Raw genomic sequence first — 19,440 nt, forward strand, 5'->3', positions numbered from 1 at the left:
TTTCCTCTCACACTCTTTCCCCCCCCCCTTGGCTATCACTTAGTAACCCCCTACCCCTCTTCCACATTCAATCCACTCCCTCAATCCTCCCCTTCACCACCTGGCCACACACATACAATTTCCCCACACACACATCTCTCTCTGTAATACAGTTCCCCCCCCTCCCATACACAAATTAGAATAACCACCTACACACACACACTACAATAACCTCCCCCCCCCCCCAGACACACACAAGTGGTTGAAAAACACTGGTACAGTATACTGCACAGTAACTTCTTCTTTTAATATAGTTAACTATAGACAATTGTGTAAAGAATGGCAGAAACTATTTGAAAAATACTCTAATAAAAAAATTGTTATCACGTGTTACCTCAATTGCTTGCACTGAATCACACACAACACACAGACACTAGGGCACACACAGCACACAGACAGACCCTGAGGCTGATTCCCCGCTGGCACTGAACGCGCTCATGTTTGGAGAGCGCTCCAAGCATGAGCGCCGGGTGTCCTGGCATTTACGCGGGCGGGGGGGCATTGAGCGCGCTGGAAAGTATATTTTTTTTGTGTACCTGAGTATGGGTGAGCGTGTGTGCCCGCGCACGAGCGCCACGTGTACCGCGTGAGCGGGGACTTACATATATCTATATATACTGGACACCTAACAAGCTCCTATTGAACCCCCAAAATAACCACAACATATATATAAGCATATGAGTGTCACAGAGGAGTGCTACTGAGCATGGCAATATATATTTAAAACCAGAGACAGAACATAAAACACAGACAAAGCTCAGTTTTAGCATATCCAGTGAAACTCATACACGGTACAGTGCCTAAATATATATGTATAAATATCTATGAAGTAAAATGGTCTTTTAGTTTGACATTTTTGGCCAAAATTGTTGTAAGCCCCTGAGCCAACTTCACGGCAGACCACAATTCAGGGGTCCCTAACGCTAATATAAATTCTTAATAACCTGTATAATAACTATATAAAATAATATAATAATTATATATCTATATATGTAAGTAACCGCTGCAAGCGCCGCGCGCTCAGCGCCAGCAGGGACTTACTGTAGTCTGAGGCACACATAGCACACTGCCAGGCACTGAATCACACACAGCACACTGACAGACACTGAGGCACAAATAGCATACTGACAGAGCGAACTGTAATTGACAAATTTATACACAAACACACACAGCATACTGACACACTGAAACACTATGACAGACTGAAACACACACAGCAATTTGACAGACACACAGACACACAAACACACACAGCAAATTGACACACAAATACACACAGCTTACCTTCCCACAGCAGCACATGGTAACTCCTCCCCCTGATGTCACGGAGAGCAGGGGCGGGCAGAGCTCTTCAGCTCTCTGCCTCAGTTCCACCCCAAACTCCACTGTCTGCTCTCTCTGCAACTCCCCTCCCCCCTCCCCCTCTTTCCGCTCACAGCTCCCGTTTTAGCCGGCAAGTTGCTGTTATGGAGCCCGGAGGAGGAAGGAGGCCCTGACTAATGTGGTCATCGGCTAGACTACTGGGCCAAATGTCTTGGCTCTCCCCTCCTGTCGGCAACCCTGGGTGAGCCCCCCAAGAGCACGGGCCCCTGGGCTTTGCCCGGGCTGTAGCTACATCCCTGCAGCCCATTGATTTTAACCCCTTCAGTGCCCTAATAACGTATTGTGTACATCAAGAAAAGTGGCATCCCAGGGATACTTGTGACGTATATATTGCCCTTTGCTGGTTTTTAGGGGCTGTATATGATCGGCGCTCGATCATATACTTCACTGAAGGGGCAGGCCCGTTACATCTGGCCCAACAACCGAAACCCAGAAGGGAGTTCACATGATGCGGAAGTGCCTCAGACACTGAAAGGTTTAAAGGGGCAATTCCACATAGATGCCCTGTTTCATTTTGTAGGGGCCTCTGAATGGGGAAGTGTTTTCTTTACTCTTATTCCACCCTGGCCTTCTCTTCCATTTCCTTACAGTGCAGATCATGTCTTGCGCTCCAAGGATTGCAGGACGCAATCCCCTCTTGAAAACGAGTACTCTGGGCATGACGTAGCCACTACGTCATGGGGCCGTTGGGAGGTGCCTTATGGCAGAAGACTGCTTAGTAAATATATATCTCATTGACTCTCCAAAATGAATCAATGGCAGTGACATATATGAGTTAAATCAAGATGCTTGACAGCTTTCTCTCCCAAATAACCCCAGAATTGTTTAATTATTTTGTAAAAATAGGGTGAGCGTAGAATTGTGGGGTTTACTTTCTAGTTACTCCCTTTTGTGAGATAGCACTATGTTTTGGACATGAGTTTGCCTAGGCATATTCAATCTATCTCCACCCTCCTTATCTTGAACACGTAAAGGGAGAAGTAGAGTTTCAGTAAATATTTGATTGATAACCACTCAACCATTTACAGAACCCCAAGAATTTTTTATTTATTTTTTATATTTACAGTGTCGGCCGACCTGAGTCTAAATCGACTAGATCCGCGGTTTTCAGATTATCCTGGTTATGTGCGTTTTTTTGTCGTTTTTGCCCGGAGTGAACTGCGTTATTTTAGCGCTCGTGATATTAGCATTTTATTCTCGCTGTCTGCAATACTGCAAAGCCGTGTAAAAACTCAGGGGGGCATTTGCGAGCTGTTGTCATGGAAGTCTAATACCTTCGCGGTTCAACACAGTCTATGTGTGCGCGCAGTAATTGTAAATTTTCATATTTAAAGTATACATGCATTTGCAGTGCTGTTCTGCAGTACAGTACTTGTATGTCTCATTTGACAATTGTTGAAACATATAGGCGTGTACTGTACTGTAACAGTGTCACATTTCGGCATATACAGCGCTCTCCCCTCGCTCAGGATAATTAACTGCACTGCAGGGTATTTCAACTTATCTACAATGCAGTACATCTCTCCCACACCATTCCTTTGAACGTGTGTCCGGTTTCAATCACATTCCTGCTTGACAGCAGGAATTTACTGCGCATGCGCCTGTAACTTCTCCCACCACTGCTTGCTTGAGTGAGTGAAATTTTTTTTTTTTATTGTAATTTTTTTTTTCTCCACAAGCCTGCAAAAACACTCTTACTGTATTATGATATTCAATCTGTGCTGTAGCTTTTGTCTGCGACCCTGTGCGTTTGACTGCACATGGTTGATTTGTGTGCTTTTTACGTACTGTATTTGGGGGTGTATTATTATGATGAACTGCCTTTTGAAATTAAAGTATGTCTTTAGCTTTGAACTTCATGCGGCTGCCTTTATTTTTTTGAATCTTGCCATTGTGTTCTTAATCCGTCCATAGCCGAGCTTCAAAGCCTCACTGCGCCTGCGTGTAATCCTTTTTCAGATGGGAGCTATTTAGCTGCTTACTGCGCATGAGTCACCCAACCCCCCCCCCTTCACAGAGTCGTTAATTTTCTGAATCTTGCCATTGTGTTCTTAATCCGTCCATAGCCGAGCTTCAAAGCCTCACTGTGCCTGCGTGTGATCCTTTTTCAGATGGGAGCTATTTATCTGCTTAGCTGCTTACTGCGCATGAGTCACCCAACCCCCCCTCTCCACAGAGTCATTCGACAGACACCTCCACAGAGTCATTCATTTTCTGAAGTTAGTCATTGTGTTTTTAATCCGTCCCTAGCCAAGCGTCAATCGCCTCACTGCGCCTGCATGTACTCTAAGCCTCTTTGAGATGGGAGCTAGCTGATTACTGCACATGACTCACCCAACCCCCTCCCCTATCCCTTTGAGGCTTTGTTTACGGTAACGCTTTGGTAAATCCTTTCTCGAATTTGAAATGTAAATCTGATTTGCACAGCATTGTGAGAATTGAGAGTAAAAAAAAACATTATTGATTCATGTTGTTTTGTCATTCATTCTTATACTGTAGGGGTGGGGGGGGGGTTGTCAATGATTATGATTATCAGGAATGTGAATAAATATTTATTTTATTTTATCAGGAACAAAAAAATACAAATATAAAAATAATCATGAATAATACATAATGCAGTCTTTATTAAGTTCTTCTGGCAGATTGAAATTTAATAAACATTTAGAAAACATTTGTATAACATGGAGAAACATGAATTATGCACATTTATAAGAATATTATTTAATAATATATATACTGTAATGTATTATATATATATATATATATATATATATATATATATATATATATACAGTATACATAGTAATATTATTTTTTCCGTCTTTATCTTGTTCCTCATTCCGTGTACAGTACAGTAGTTCATTGAGAGAGGAGAGGTTTTGTGTACATCAATACTGCTGTTTATATACTGTACATTTGACTGTACAAACAGATTAGATTGGACACAACACCCCACCTCCCCCCAGGCCACCCTTTTTTCCTGAAACGACAAGAAAACAAAAAAATTGTGCAGTTATGTGCGTACTGTATTATGGCATTGTGTGATGTGTAGTATTACTGTAGATGGCTGGTGCTGCTTTCTCTGGAAAGAAAAACTGTAACTACTGAACTGTATACTCTGACTACTGTTAAATACTATTTAACCTGATGGCTGGTGCTGCTTTCTCTGGAAACAAAAAAATTGAGCAGTTAGTAGGCAGTTACTGTACTACTGTCAAACTAGTCTACTGTATACTGAAACTACTATATACTCTGACTACTGTTAAATACTACTGTATGTAACCTGATGGCTGGTGCTGCTCTCTCTGTTAAGAAAAAACTGGAACTACTGTATACTCTGACTATTGGGAAAGAAAAAATCTGTGCCATACTTACCTGTATCGTACTGTACTTACAATACTACAGCACAGTACTACTTTCCTGATGCTTGCCCATTACGCGCGATCACAATGGGCAACACAGTGGCAATATGGTCTATATATTTATTGCAGCGTTCCACGGTGAGTACATCGTTCCAAAAACTCTTTATGCCTTTCAACAACTCGTCCTTTTTGGAGGGTTTTGCCACTTTCCGGATATGGTCCTTCAGCTGATGCCAGACCATTTCGATCGGATTGAAGTCTGGCGATCTGTCATTGGAAAAAAAGGACAATTAATTTAAGAGATAAAGTACACAGTAAAAACTGTGGGGAAAAAATGAGACATGGTTACCGCACTTACTCCGCTGGCGTCTTCACCCAGTTGATACCGCGCTCAAGGATATGCGCTGTTGACGCGGTGTGCTCTGGAACGTTGTCTTGGTAGAAGCGGTGACCACCCGGGAACTCGCGTGTGATATAGGGACAATGTTGTCTTGGAAGAAAGCTTTATTCATGATTCCTATAGCAAGAAAAGAAAAGTGCTCAAAAAACTGCACAATAGTACAGTACAGTGCATACAGCAAGGCTACACTAGTAAAGTACAGTGCATAAGGCTACATTATATTTGATATATTTTACCTTCAAAGATGACAATGCATCCTGTTCCACGCCTAGAGATGGCACCCCACACATGCAGCTTCACGGGGTGTTTTGGCCGCGGCTTCAAAGATATGCGGCCTTTTTTGTGGAATGCAAAGCTTGCAAATCTCTCCAGCGACACAGTAGACTCATCAGTGAAGATGCAATCCTGGAAAGTTTCCCCACTGTCGATCCATGCCTGGGCCTGGACGACTCTTTTGATTTTGTTTGCGTCCCGTATCATGGGGTACGCTCTGTAATGACAAGGAATAAATCATTTTAGCGGTACAGTACAGTTTCCTAAACAACACTTTTGCTCCTGTACTGTCCAGTACTAACCTCACACGTCCATATTTCCATCCAATGCTGCGTCTCATCTTCTTTATGCTGGTCTCGGATGCAATCAGATTGTGCTTTTCCTGCAGAGTGTATTTGACCCTTAATGCACTCTTCTCATCATTCTCCTCACTTATTTTGTCCACCAGAAGAGTTGTCTCCCTACAATGTAAAGAAAATATATTGTTTTATTAATATGCAGCAATATAAAAATTATACATGCTGTTGTACTGTAATATAAATGTAAAAAAAATATATACTATTGTTATATAAATATAAAAAATATATATACTGTTGTAATATAAATATAAATATATATATACTGTTGTAATATAAATATAAATATAAAAAATATATACTGTTGTAATATAAATATACAAAATATATATACAGTACTGTTGTTATATAAATATAAATATACAAAATATATAATGTACACTGTTGTAATTTAAATATAAATATACAAAATATATATACTGTTGTAATATAAATATAAATATACAAAATTTATACTGTTGTAATATAAATCAACAGAAATAACAAAAATATTAGATTTAAATTAAAATTAATTTTTTTTTTAAGTTGTATAAATATACTTACGCGTTAGTTACCCTTGGTGCCCTTTTGCGTTCTCTGTTTTTCCATGTGCATGATAGCTCACAGTGGTTGCTGGCACAACGAGGCCAGAAGTAGCTAACCAGCGTTGGATAGCAGCAATTCGGTGTCCGCTCGTGTACATCTCCTTAATTCGCATGCTGAGCTCCTTGGAAATCTTTTTAACAGGCATTGCTGCGAGTAGAAAGAAATACAAACACAAGAATGTATATTCGATGTTTTGTCGATGTGCAGTGAATCCACAAAATGGATGGTGTATTTATACGGTAATGACTCACATTAGAGTACGCCCACTTTCAACACCTGTACTTGGTCACCATGCATAAAAGGTTACACACTTTGCATAGCCCACCACTCAATGATCTTTATCTGAACTTGCCCTTGTCCAGATACTGCATTATGCCATCTGCTTCCATGGATCAACCCCGATTCTACGGACGCAGGAACCCACTCGCCTCTGCCGTGCCTGTCAAGCAGAAAAAGCGAAAAGGCGGTTGCCGTTTCCACGGCAAGGCAAAAGTGACAGGCAAAGGCCAATAAAGAAAACCTTCTGCTGACCCCAAAGGCTAAGGGTTTTCATAGATGTCAGCCTTATTATGTCAAGAAGATATACGGTGATGTACTCTCGATGCAAAACGATTGGCAGCCAACCCATCGAACCCGCAGACCACTTCCTCACATACGCTTCGACGACTCTGCCGCCGCTGTCCCGGAAATCTTCAGCCCGTCTTCTCCACCCCTCGTCCTCGACGCTGCCGCCACCCTCACGGAAACCCCCAGGCCATCTTCTCCATTTCTATCCGACGACGCTGCCTCTGAAATCCACGGGTCACTTTCTCCTTTGCTCTTAGACGACTCCTGCTTCTCGCCCGGAAATCCAAAGGTCACCTTCTCCATCCCTCTTCGACGATGCTGCCGCTTCTCTCCATGGAACCCCCATCTCATACTCCGTTGCACCCATCCACCCAGATTTCCAGACGCCATGCATAAGAAGCAGCTCATTAGACCGGATGCTGAATGAGATAACTGTGGATCTCCCCGGGAACTCTATTGTGCTAGCAAATATAGATTTGCTTCTGGAGACCATGCTAAATGTGGAGCAACGGATGATACATATGGATCAATGGATGGATCGACGGATGGAGAAGATAGAGGCTGACATAGTTTGTATACATCATTTGCTCGGTGTTAATGCCCCTGTTTCCCCGACACTGGAGCAGGGGGGTGACATGGATGTGATGAATGGGACCTTCGACCCCCTTCCATCACCAAGCGCACCCCCTCCACCAGAAGATGTAGTGTACATGTATGCCGTTGAGGAGGACATGACAACCCCGTCAAGACCACGCCAGGAGACAACACGGCGACCAAGACTGGAGGAAAGCTTCCTCCCTGACAACCTACCATCGCCCATCGCCTCAAGCACACCCGCTCCCAAAAGACCTACATTCGCTCGCATCGATACAGTGCCCGACATCACCCTGTGCGATCTGCCACTGGCGATAAGGGAGAAGTATAGGGTGAAGAGTGCTGGTGCACCCCACTAGTATGCCTTGTTACTTTTTAAGCACCATGTTCCCTACTCGTTGTACTGCGACTGGGCCTTCAGAGTGAACTACGAAGGAAATCGCGTAAAAAAGGCGCTTCCTGCCAATTTTAGAAAGAACATTCTGGAAGAAATGTGGCGCTTTTATCCAATTACAGATCCTGTAATTAAAGGCGTTCGAGACTGCATTAATGGCGTTTTGCGCCATGCAAGGAAGCGCCCATGGATGGACAATGTGGTGGACTTTCTGTAAGACCATACTGTTGTGCTGAACTGTATTGTACTGTACTGTACAGTACATGTTTTGACCTGCTGTACTTAAATAAAGGAGATGTTGTTGTGTGTTTTTTTACTTGTATTTATACAGAAATGTTTTAACTTGTTGTCCACACACACAGGACCTGCACAATTCCAGTCCCTGAGGGCCGCAAACAGGCACTGTTTTCAAGGTTGTCCTGAAAACCTGCCCTGTTTGCTGCCCTCAAGGACTGTACTTGTGCACTGTTTTGCACACCATCCCACTGTACAGTATATGTTTTGACTTGCCGTTCTTTAATAAAGGAGATTTTTATATATTTTATGAATAAAGAATTTGTTTTTAAAACACGTGACTGTAAACCATACTGACTGACATAAATGTTTTCACAACTGTAGCAGTAAACAATACACCTGATGATGTTTTGAATTGCTATGCACTTAAAATGTTTCTACATTGTACAGTATTTGTAAATAAATGTTTTTGTACTTACTCCACCAATAAAAGAACATGTTGATTTGTTTTCCATTTTTCCATTGGCTCCTTTGCTACTGTAACAAAATAGAGTGTTTCTAGAATGTCGAGGCATACTGCACTGTATACTGTAGGCATGCTCAGTATAAGAGTATTAAAAAAAATAGAAGACACAAACTGTACTGTACTGTATGTACTGGCACTGTATACTGTAGAAGACACATAATGTATGTGATACATGTAGAATAAATGCATAGTTTTTATTTTTTCGGGTTTATTACACAGTATACTGTACTGTATATTAAAAAGTATTGTATACTGTACGGCCGGAAAACATCAGCATACTGTTTCAGGTACAGTATTCTATCCTAATCAATAACTACGGCCACTAAACTGTAGACTCCGGTACGTGTTTTTTTAAATCCGATTCAGCAAAGTGCAGGCATTGTTACACAAAGCGATATTATCCATCGAAATCCCTCCATTAGCCGTTTTCTTTTCTGAGGAAAAACAAAAGGAAAAGTTTTACTGTAATGGTCAGCCCCCTAAAGACGTTCCCAGCCAGTCCTACCAATAATTTTCTCGGGGAGCCTCGCCTGTTCACATGCGCTCGCGCCTACCGTCGATGTAATGACACGCATATGCGTTTCAAGAAGGTTCCAATGCGCATGCGCCTAGCGTTCCACCAAGTATTCAGTATCTGCAGTACAGTACTGTAGAAGCCGCTCAGCCAATGATATTGCTTACAAGAGAATCGCTTGACTTTCGAATCGCACCGATATTGATACTGCATTGTCAAAATAAAAAAAAACACAGAAAATAATACGGCAACAATAATAACAATACTCACCATAGAATTTCCCATTCAGTCGGCGCCGGGGCCGGTCCACTGCCAGTCCAGTGTTCTTGATCATCCACGTCGATAGTTTGCAGCGGGACTAGTCCACCTGTAGTCAGCTGATGAGGCTGGAAATTGCTTAGGTACATGTAAGCTTGATCGAAACTGCACGCGAAATCCGGCTCAGGCTTGCTGGATAGACAGCAAGGGTTGTCACTGACGGTGGGACCGTCATTGGAAGCCGTTGCTGGTGCATTGCTTGGCAGCGACTGTCGTTTCTTAGTTGGTTTTAACACGACCCTTTGCCTTTTGCCGTCATCATGATCATAGATACAGGAAAAAGCCGGTGATACACACCAATACCCTCCAACAAATTGTGGCTCAATACGATAAAAACAGGGATCGCTACATAACCTTTTCCTTATTGCATGCTTCCACGTATGAGGAGCTGGCAAAAATTTGTAAAAGTCATAGTTTTCGATAAAATACTGATAAATTTGAACAACTGTTGCCATCTTATCCTCTGTTGCATTAATCGCGGCCCATATCAAATACGCGTAACTTCTGTCGGGTTTTTGGAAAGCGGGCTGCACTTGAAAACTCATGGCGGGCGGCGGGTCTCTGGAGAATACTGTAACCGAAACTGGTCTTTGTCTTTCTTTAATATGAAAAGCCTAAATTGATACATTTTTGCAACCTCTTTCTTCAGTCTCAAGGCCAAGTTACAATAGCACACTGTGGTATCTTTTTTACACGAAACACCTGCAAGTCGACACATTACTGAAGCGCATGCGCATTACAATTCATGAATATCTGCCATCTGGCGGACACGCGAAGAATTGCAACCTATTAAATCTGATCCATTCTCAATAAACGCATCAACCGCGCGTCAACCGCGCATGACCCGTGGCTGGGAACGCAAAATGAACGCGGCATTCGCCAGGTGAAGTGCGTCGCATTCCAGGAAAAAGCCAGGGAAAAACCGGCGATGTGTTAGAATAAAAGCTGCCGCAGCAGTACAAGTAAAACAAAGACAACAGTTTGTTTTAAGTATGAATACATTTGTTTAAGGAAGACAATGACATTGTTAAATTGTTTTCAGAATGTTATATGTTTCAAACTAACAGGAATTGCACCTTTAACCCCTTTTTGTGCCCTTTGACGTAGCTACCATATCATGGGTTCATGTAACACCTTTTTTTTTCCATTTTACTAGAATTGTGTTACCACCTCTGTTTGCATTGCATGAGAATGAGAAATACCATTTTAAATTAACCAGTGTGAAATTATTTTATAACAGCACCGTGGCACATGAATGCAAAATGTTCTAAATGCAACTTTGCCAAAAACCACAAATATATTACTTAGAAAGAAAGTTGACATCTGTGTGTTTGTCAACTTGGACACAAATTTCACAGAAAAAGTTAGTGAATATTATTTTTATTGGTACTGTAAATATTGGTAAACTGGCAAAGTTGATCAATATTCACATAAAAAGAGCACATCTTTTGTCCCTGCAAATTGACGCATTGCATTCACTCGAATGTTTCAAAGATTTTTGTAATTTCTTCAAAAAAGGTCTTTAAATCTCAGGGACCTTTCGTGAAGGAACCTAATATAAGATTGCAATTGCAATTTTACATTTTTCCTCATAAATATTGTTGTCATTCATTAACCTGCGATGGAGCTAATCCGAACACTATCGCACTGAAACTCTCATTATCTCAACTGGACGTGGCATTAATAGAGAGAATGTTTTTTAACAGGATAGGGAATTGCAGATTTACAGGGGATAATGCACCCCTCCATTGGAGGCTCTGTCAGCACCCTGAGAGATCTTAGGGTCAACCAGGAACTCAGCCAGCGATCCGAGTTAGTGGATGCTGGCTAAAAAGAGTAGAGCCCAGCGGAGCATCCATCTGACAGCAGTGAAATGTTTGATATATCTAATTGCATTGCGTATGTATTGAATAATCCACATGTTTAAGGATCATATTATTATATTGCTGCCTAGTGATAATTCCATTATAAATATCCTTGTGTTATAAACATTAGTGTAGTCTGCCTCCCTTCACCTGACCTACTCTGACCTGTGGGGGAAAAGTATATAGAAGGATGACTCAGGCCCCTCGCCTCAGCAGTAGGTGTTAGTCTCAGGTAAATTAGAAGGGTTATATTTACATATTTTTATTTTGTCTTCTCTGCTGGGCTGTTCTCTTTAAATTATATAGATATATATATATATATATTGTATTAATATAAAACAGGTTTTAAGTTACTGTGGGTAAATATAACAAGTCAATTGTCCCTTATTAAAAACTCCACAACTTCTAAAAAAGAATGGGAAAATTGATTTATGTTTAACCCACCGTACCTTAAACCACAGCTTTTTATTAATATCTTACTTTTTATATAGTAATTAAAAGAAAGACAAAAAAATGAAATTTAGAGAAAAGTTATTATTTTCTAGTTCAGAAATGTTCTGTGCTCATGTCAACTTTTACTGTAAATTGCCCTCATGATGCTGCCTAAATGTTACGAGGGCCGGCACACCAGCGGCATTTATCTTAACTTTACTGGTTTTCTAGGGCAAGATCTCGATCATGGCTTTATCTGACCGAGCATTCCACTTCTGTTGCCGTCATCAGGGGACTGGTTACAGCCATGGAATGTGTACCGAAGCAATCACATGTTCGGGAATCCCTGAAGTGCTGCTAGATGTGCAGCATCGTAGCGGTTATATAAAGAATGCAAAATATGACATGACATTCAAGTGTTACTTCTACACAGAATGAGACAAGACACGACATTGCAAATCTGGAAGCATTTTTATCACTTTATATTATGGATTTGCTTTTTTTTAACTGATTTCAGTCCTGAAATCTAAAATATATATATATATATATATATATATATATATATATTTTAAAATAATAACAACTTTATTTTGCATACTGCTTTTCTACCAACGGGACTCAAAGCAATTACACAATTATAATGTAGTGTGCAGTAAGCAGCATTGTACATAGGATTGTTACAGACACAGTCCCTACCAGATGAACCTACAAACTATATTTTTGGTGTCTGAGGCACAGGGAGATAAAGTGACGTGTCCAAGGTCACAAGAAGGTGATACCGGGATTTGAAGCAGGTTCTTCTTCCTCAAACTTAGCGTCATTGTTTTCAGAACCAGTGTCTCTTCGTAAAGTAATTATGAAGCCAGCAAAAAGATGAAGTAAAATAACTAATAAACCTAAATTCAGCAGTCCCGAAGAAAAGGAAAACATTTATTTTTCACATGGTGTAATTAAGTGAAATTGTGTTGCTGTACCTTAAGTGTATGACTGAATATTTCTTAGGAAACCAATGACACTATAAGTTATTTAAATGTGTATTTCCCCCACCTACTACATGGAAACAAAGCAGACATTTTTTGGACTTTATTAAGTTTGAATAAGTATCTCACTGTTTATATTCTTTTAATTTATATGTGTTAACCATAATGACAATTTGGTATTTGTGAATTATTTTTAATCTCTATTATATCTTATTGTCTCAAGTTGTCATCATATAGAGCAAGGGCTCACTTCCTTGTAAGAAATCCTGTGCGTGCAATAACACCCAGACCGCCAAAGCATACGCCACATTCCAGTACTCAGTGACCTGAGCTTTTTTTAATATATATATATATATATATATACACAGTATACACCCCATGACTAGGAAAAAAATAAATTGACTGTACATAAAAGCATTCCTCAGTTAACACACCTTAAAATGTATATGCATGTACACTTTTTTTTATAGCAAGGGAAATGGTTTCCCTGTAAAGAATGTCTGAAGTGGTCTTTGGGCAGCAATTAACTCTACTATTAACAAAAATGTTTTCATTCTTTTGTTTGCAATCATGTCCATTATACAGTATATTCTGTCAAGTTCTGGATATATCCATTGCTGAAAGTATTCCTCCCTGGTAGGTTAAAATGGCTGCTGCCATTCAGTCATTAAGACAACCGATGTTGCCATGGTAACCACTGATGCTAGTGAAATAATAAACAAGTGAAAACTCATCACAAAATGAAGATATTGGGGGGTGGAAAGTCAGAAATAGATCAGCCCAACATGAATTATGGGGTTATATTAACTACTTCACTTTTTTTCATTTGTGTCATCTTTTACTTGTATGGGACCAACATATTCCGCAACGCAGTACAATGTGGCAGATAGGACAATAACATTGACAAAAGAGTACATACAATATATGATAAACTTAGAGAATGAGAAACACTGGGGGGGGGGGGGGTTGTTTACTAAAGTGCAAAACTGGGTCAAAAGTATTAATGCACAAGATTTATCAAAAGAAAAAAATCACATTAGTTTTTAATGGGATACCTTTCCTTAATCCTTTTGGGTGCTCCAAGATGTAGTCACTATGTCATGGGGTTTTGCACTCCAGGGACCCCATGGCGTGTTGGTTACGTCATGATCAAAAAGTGCTTAAGGACCAACGAGGTCAGGTGACCGCTTTCAAGAGTGGTCATGTGACCTCACTGTGCCAGAGGGGCTATAGCAGTCTGGTGCTGCGGCCTTTCCAACACTCAAATGGTTCATAAATGTGGTGTTGTTTTTTTGCATTTGTTTTAATATTTTAATAAATAGACCCAGTGGTGCTATGGGAATCTTGTTACTAAGTAGCTTTACCAATGAATGTTAATCAAAATTTAGAATGGCAAACTGCTGTGCAATGTGACTCTTGCCTTATTCGTGAGTATGAGTACTTACAACACAATCGGGTTATTTATTAAAACTCCCATTGATGTCAGTGAGAGTTTCTGTGCCGTAGTACCCCAATGGTTACTATCACAGTTTAATGCTAGACCCCCAATGTCTGCTTTAAAAACGGAAATATTCATATGTGATGCTACTTTTGAGAAGCACTTTTATACAGACCACCAGAAATCTGCAGGGAAATAATTCAAAAGTTATAAAAAGACACACACCACATTCAGAGTTCTGCTCGGGTTTTGTGCATTTCATTTTTAATATCATCTTTTTTCTCAATTTCCAGGTTGGATAACAATGAAGATTTGGAATTCTACATGGTTCTGCATTCACCAAGTACAATCTGTGGACTCCAGAGCTATGCGAGAAATCACTGAAGACGCCTCTACATTTGTTGTGCCAAGAAGACCATAAATGTAATAAATACTCAGAACATTAATGAAAACTAACTTTCATGGTAAAATGATTTCACCCGAATGAAGCTTATTAACCAAGTACTTACTTTTGCTCGATCGGAAGAATTTGCAGTTTTACTCTTTATACTGTATGTAGATCTGTGCTGTTTAGTTATGCCGAAAAACACAGAAATCATCGACCTGTCCTTTCTTTTGGAAAAGGAGAAGGAAACAATTTTGGGAGTACTACAGAGAGATGAACAATTGAAAAAAATCGAAGATAAACGAGTAAGGTAAGATTTCCGAAGCTGATATTTTTTTATGCTGTAATTTAATCTTTTTTAATAGTTAGAGCATGTACTATTACTCTGCCACCTAAACTCATAAATCATCAGATATATACATGAATTGTGTACTATGAGAAAATACTGTACTTGTAGCTTTTTTTTTTTTTTAAAACAACTCTGAATTATATTTTTAATGTATTATAATGTAAACAACATTTTTGTTTCTATAGCAACCATTTACAAAGTCACAGATACTGAGTCAATACTCCTCTGCAGTCATTTAGTGAACCCCCGAGCTGAATCATCGCCGATCGATCACAGGGAAACGGATCGATCTGCAACTTAGCTAATTACTTATTATTATGTATGTAGGGATGTGCTAAATACCTCAGGTGGTTGCAGTGAGGGCTCGGAGAGAGTGGTGCAGGTTCCGCGGCGGCTCGACAGTATAGGGCGCCGCCATGTTATTGCGCAACCTTTCAGAGGGCACTGACAGAGCGGAGAGGTCGCGCATGCGCGGTGTAAGCGTGCGAACGACGCACCAATAGGGAAAAGGCTCCGTTAGCAAACTACAATTCCCATGAGCTCTGGGACAGTCAGCTGATGTCAGGAGCCAATCAGAAGGCTGGGATTACGGGAGGAGGAAAGGGAAGCGTGGGGGAGAGACCATGCTAGGCAGAGGGGATCTGGAAGGTAAAGGAGGAGGGTGTGTGCGTGCAGGGGGTCCGTGACCCACTTTCAAAGGCTAGCTTTACCCCGCAGGCCCTTAGGAGAACCCCTGAGTCACAGTAGGCTGCTGTGCTGCAGGGACGCCCCTAGTGGTAGCGATCAGTCACCTTACTGTGTGGACAGTTAAGGACAAATGTGCGGAGCAAGTTGGTGGTGAGCTGTTTGGGACCAGACAGCTGCACAGCGGACATCAAAGACAAGCAGAGGATTCGTCTGATCCTTTTCGACGTTGTTACCGGTCACCGCCGTGACCGGAAGGTATTTACAGCAAGTGCACCAACACCGGTCAACAGGCGCTGATCCCGCCTTAGGAATAACTCTTTGGGGACACTAGTGAGTGGCCAAAGGCCTAATACACGGAGCAATCCTTTCTATTAAGTACAAGGACACGGTGTGTGGGGCACGCGGTGACGGGACAGATACATACTCATTACGAGCGTGGCTGAGCCACTACTATACAAGGACAATACTCTGAAGGAGCGAGGCGGAGCCACTAATGTTACAAAGACATCACCAGTTAGCTGTGTTAGGGTATACGTGAATAAGCATATAGTATAAGTGTGTATGTTATGTGTTGATGCAAATTATAGAGTGCTAAGGTTATAGTTCATTACAGTAAAACTGGTTGCAATCATGTGTTGTTATGTTTCTTGCCCAGGGGAATCTTACATGATGGGGATCCTGGGTAAGTGGAGGCGCTGCACTAATTAAGTGTTACCCCAGGCTCCCAGCTAGCGGAGGCTCGGATCTCCTGGAGCCGCAGGTGTGTGCAGTGATCAGTAGTCCCTTTAGAGTGTCAGAAAAAGGGCTACATGTAGATTGTATTGATGCCCATAATTAGGGGGGAAATAAATACAATTTAAAAAAGAAACAGCAGCTTGGTATGCAGCTTTAACAGAAAAACAGCTTTCAGCAGAGCAGGGGTTTTTTTGGACAATACTTCAAGCTTTCCCTTCCTTAAACACCACAGGAATGTGTAGGAGAGATCCAGAGGGGTTTGATCCTCTATACTGTATGTCACCCTCCCTGCCTGGCTTCTTAGGGAGGTTACTGTACATCAGTGTGGTGTGTACTGTACATGGCTACTCCGCATGGGTTACCTTGACTCAGGGTGCTGACATTCAGGCGGCTGGGTGATGAGATAGCAAGGTTGTTAAATAATGGGCGCCAGGAACTTTTATAGTACAACTGTCATGTATTTGTGTCCCCAATCACAGGGACTCCTCATATATATCTTGTCACGTTGTACATAGTTTTCATTCAAAGACATACACGAATACTTTTCTTCTATCAGTGTCCACTCTTAACACTTGATTGGAGGTACTCTGATTTAGTTGCTTAGGTAGTTGTGGGGCCGGGCCCTCCTTGTCTCTCTGGAACCCTTTAAGTAGCGATTCAACTATTCGGGGCCCCTATGGGAAATCCTGATGGGTCTCCTATTGCTTGACCCAGTACCTTGCTGTCTGTTTTAGGAACTGCTACATCCACACAGACATATGAGGAATGTTAAGGCTTATCCACAGTTAGAGCTGATCAGCAGGCACCCGAGAGTCCTCTTTTCTGAGGCCCTCTATGGCGTGCCATATTCCTTTTACTAAACTGTACTGGATTCTATTCCGTCTTTAGGGGCTCCTTACTTAAGGAGTACTGTCCCTATATACAACATACTAAACTAGGGGTCCTGGTCTATGCTATTATGTTACCAACATTGGAAAAGAATGGTGGAGCACTGCCTGGAAAAATAAAGGGCTGGAGGCTGGTATCAAATAGATTAAAAATGCTTTATTCTATGGCATAAGTAGACCAAGCTACAAAAAAGCAGGTTCTCTAACGCGTTTTGCGCTGTCGTAGCGCTTTGACACTCCTTCAGGCTCCGCTCCTCTGGACCTATAGGAACCTAACCTTTTAGAACAGTCCTTCCTCCTTCAATACCCCTGCGTCACATTTTGATCCCCATAGAAACTAGGGTGGGGCCCAGCATACACTAGTATTGCTAGTAACCTTTTAGATGGAAGGGAGGGGTACATATATGACATGGTAGAGAGGCCTTTTTACTAGAAGTAATTTTATGTTCCAATACTGTATCAATCCAATGTACTGTCTGTGGATTGGATTGTTTGTGTAAATAAGGGAAAAAAATGTAACCAGTATGTTTTACATGAACTGACCTTAGAATTTGTTCAACCTACACTCGTTATAAACAACACTTATGAGCTCCTTTGTAAGTTTAAAAATTGTCCCTCAAACCATTTTTGCCCCATAATCGCAGAGCACACAGTGCTTCAACTGCAGCCAGGGATTCTGGGTAATGGCATGCAATTGAACACCCATAGTGAGGCACAGTCTGCTTCTTATCCACTTTAACATGTGTCCTTTTAGGCTTATGTTTGCTGTTTCACACAGCTGTGTAAGTATGGAAGAGTGGAAGTTTGGGGATCTCTCCGAGACATGTGGGTGTGCTCAAAGGTGTTCTTTATCATTACATTGCTCAGAACGGTGGATTGTTTTACGCACAATAACTTGTATGTGTTCCTCAGGGGTGGATAAACATATAAAATACAAGCCAGTATTTTTTTTAAGCCCCAGTGGAGGCGGGGGATGTTGTGGTTACTCCTCCCCCACCCATCAGTGAGTGTGTCAGTGTGTATCTGTCACTAACAAGACACCCTCTCACACAGACTTTACTCCACCCTCCCTCGGCCACATTGTACATTGAGTGCTGGAGTGCTGTAACTAGCTCTGCCTCAGCCCTGGCACGCCTCTCCCACTGATGTCACTGACACTCACTCTCACACTGATGAAACCCATAGGTTTAAATAGATGTATGTGAATAGGTTTGCTGGCCATTCACTTCTTTAATCCAGGCTGTGCATTCAAAGCTGTGTCAAACATTAGGCGTAAGCTTAAAGGGACCCATGTTAAAGTGGATCAGAACTTGAGCAAAAAGTGATACAGTATGAGTGCTCAATTGCCTATCATTATCCAGAGTTCCTGGCTCTAGTGTAAGTACTGTATGCTGTGTGATTGGAGTGTGAGGTTTGGAGAGCATGTTTTAAACATGTAAATGTGCTGATAAGTGTTATATACAATAAATATACTCGGTACAGTGTTGAGATTGTGTGACTTTTTTTAATCTCCATAACTTGTCTGTGTACTAATCTTCAATCTGCTACGATATTTATGTATTTGTGTGTTCAAAAAGAGCCCAAAACCCACAATCATGCAGTATGGTTAGAAACGACATTTGATCTGAGATTGGGGAGAAAAATAGAAATTAAATATTCATGGGTATATTAGGGTGGTCGAGAATATAAAATACCTGGGAGACAGCACACATTTTTAGGAGCCAGCATTTTGTTAGGCATGCATGAGGGATGGGCTAGTCCGGCTACCCCGCTGCCCTCCCCACCTGTCATTAGCTTTGTGTCACTCTGTGTGACTGTCTAGTGTGTATCTGTGACACAGCCCTATTAATAAGGGAAGCATATTGGATATACCATTTGCGGACGAGTAATGGAGGTGGACTCAACGAACAGTTGAACTTAAAATGTTTCCTTGACGGGCGCTAACTTTGTGGTAGTGGTAGTGTAGTGGACCCGCGAGTCTACACCTCCGGCAGCTCTGGTTTCATATTGTCATGTATGCTGGAAGTCTTATCTTGGATCTGGAATGGTTTACAATTATAATTAGCTCCATTTCCGTGACACTTCTGTTATGTTTGTGGTATATGTTTGTTTGTTAGTGTCTTATATATTTTTTGTT

General features: G+C 41.3%; 1 protein-coding gene across 9 annotated transcripts in view; it reads left to right on the forward strand.

Moving 5' to 3' along the window:
- The window catches only part of SYTL5 (synaptotagmin like 5), a 564,125-nt gene that overhangs the window by 282,405 nt on the left and 262,280 nt on the right, over positions 1–19,440 (forward strand). For all 9 annotated transcript variants that reach the window (XM_075589551.1, XM_075589552.1, XM_075589553.1 and 6 more), the window contains one exon: positions 14,554–14,955. In XM_075589551.1, coding sequence (XP_075445666.1) covers positions 14,744–14,955 — 212 coding nt within the window. In that variant the 5' untranslated portion in view covers positions 14,554–14,743. The remainder of the gene's footprint in view (positions 1–14,553; positions 14,956–19,440) is intronic.

The sequence above is a fragment of the Ascaphus truei genome, chromosome 3 (assembly GCF_040206685.1).
Source record: "Ascaphus truei isolate aAscTru1 chromosome 3, aAscTru1.hap1, whole genome shotgun sequence".
NCBI classification, from domain to species: Eukaryota; Metazoa; Chordata; class Amphibia; order Anura; family Ascaphidae; genus Ascaphus; species Ascaphus truei.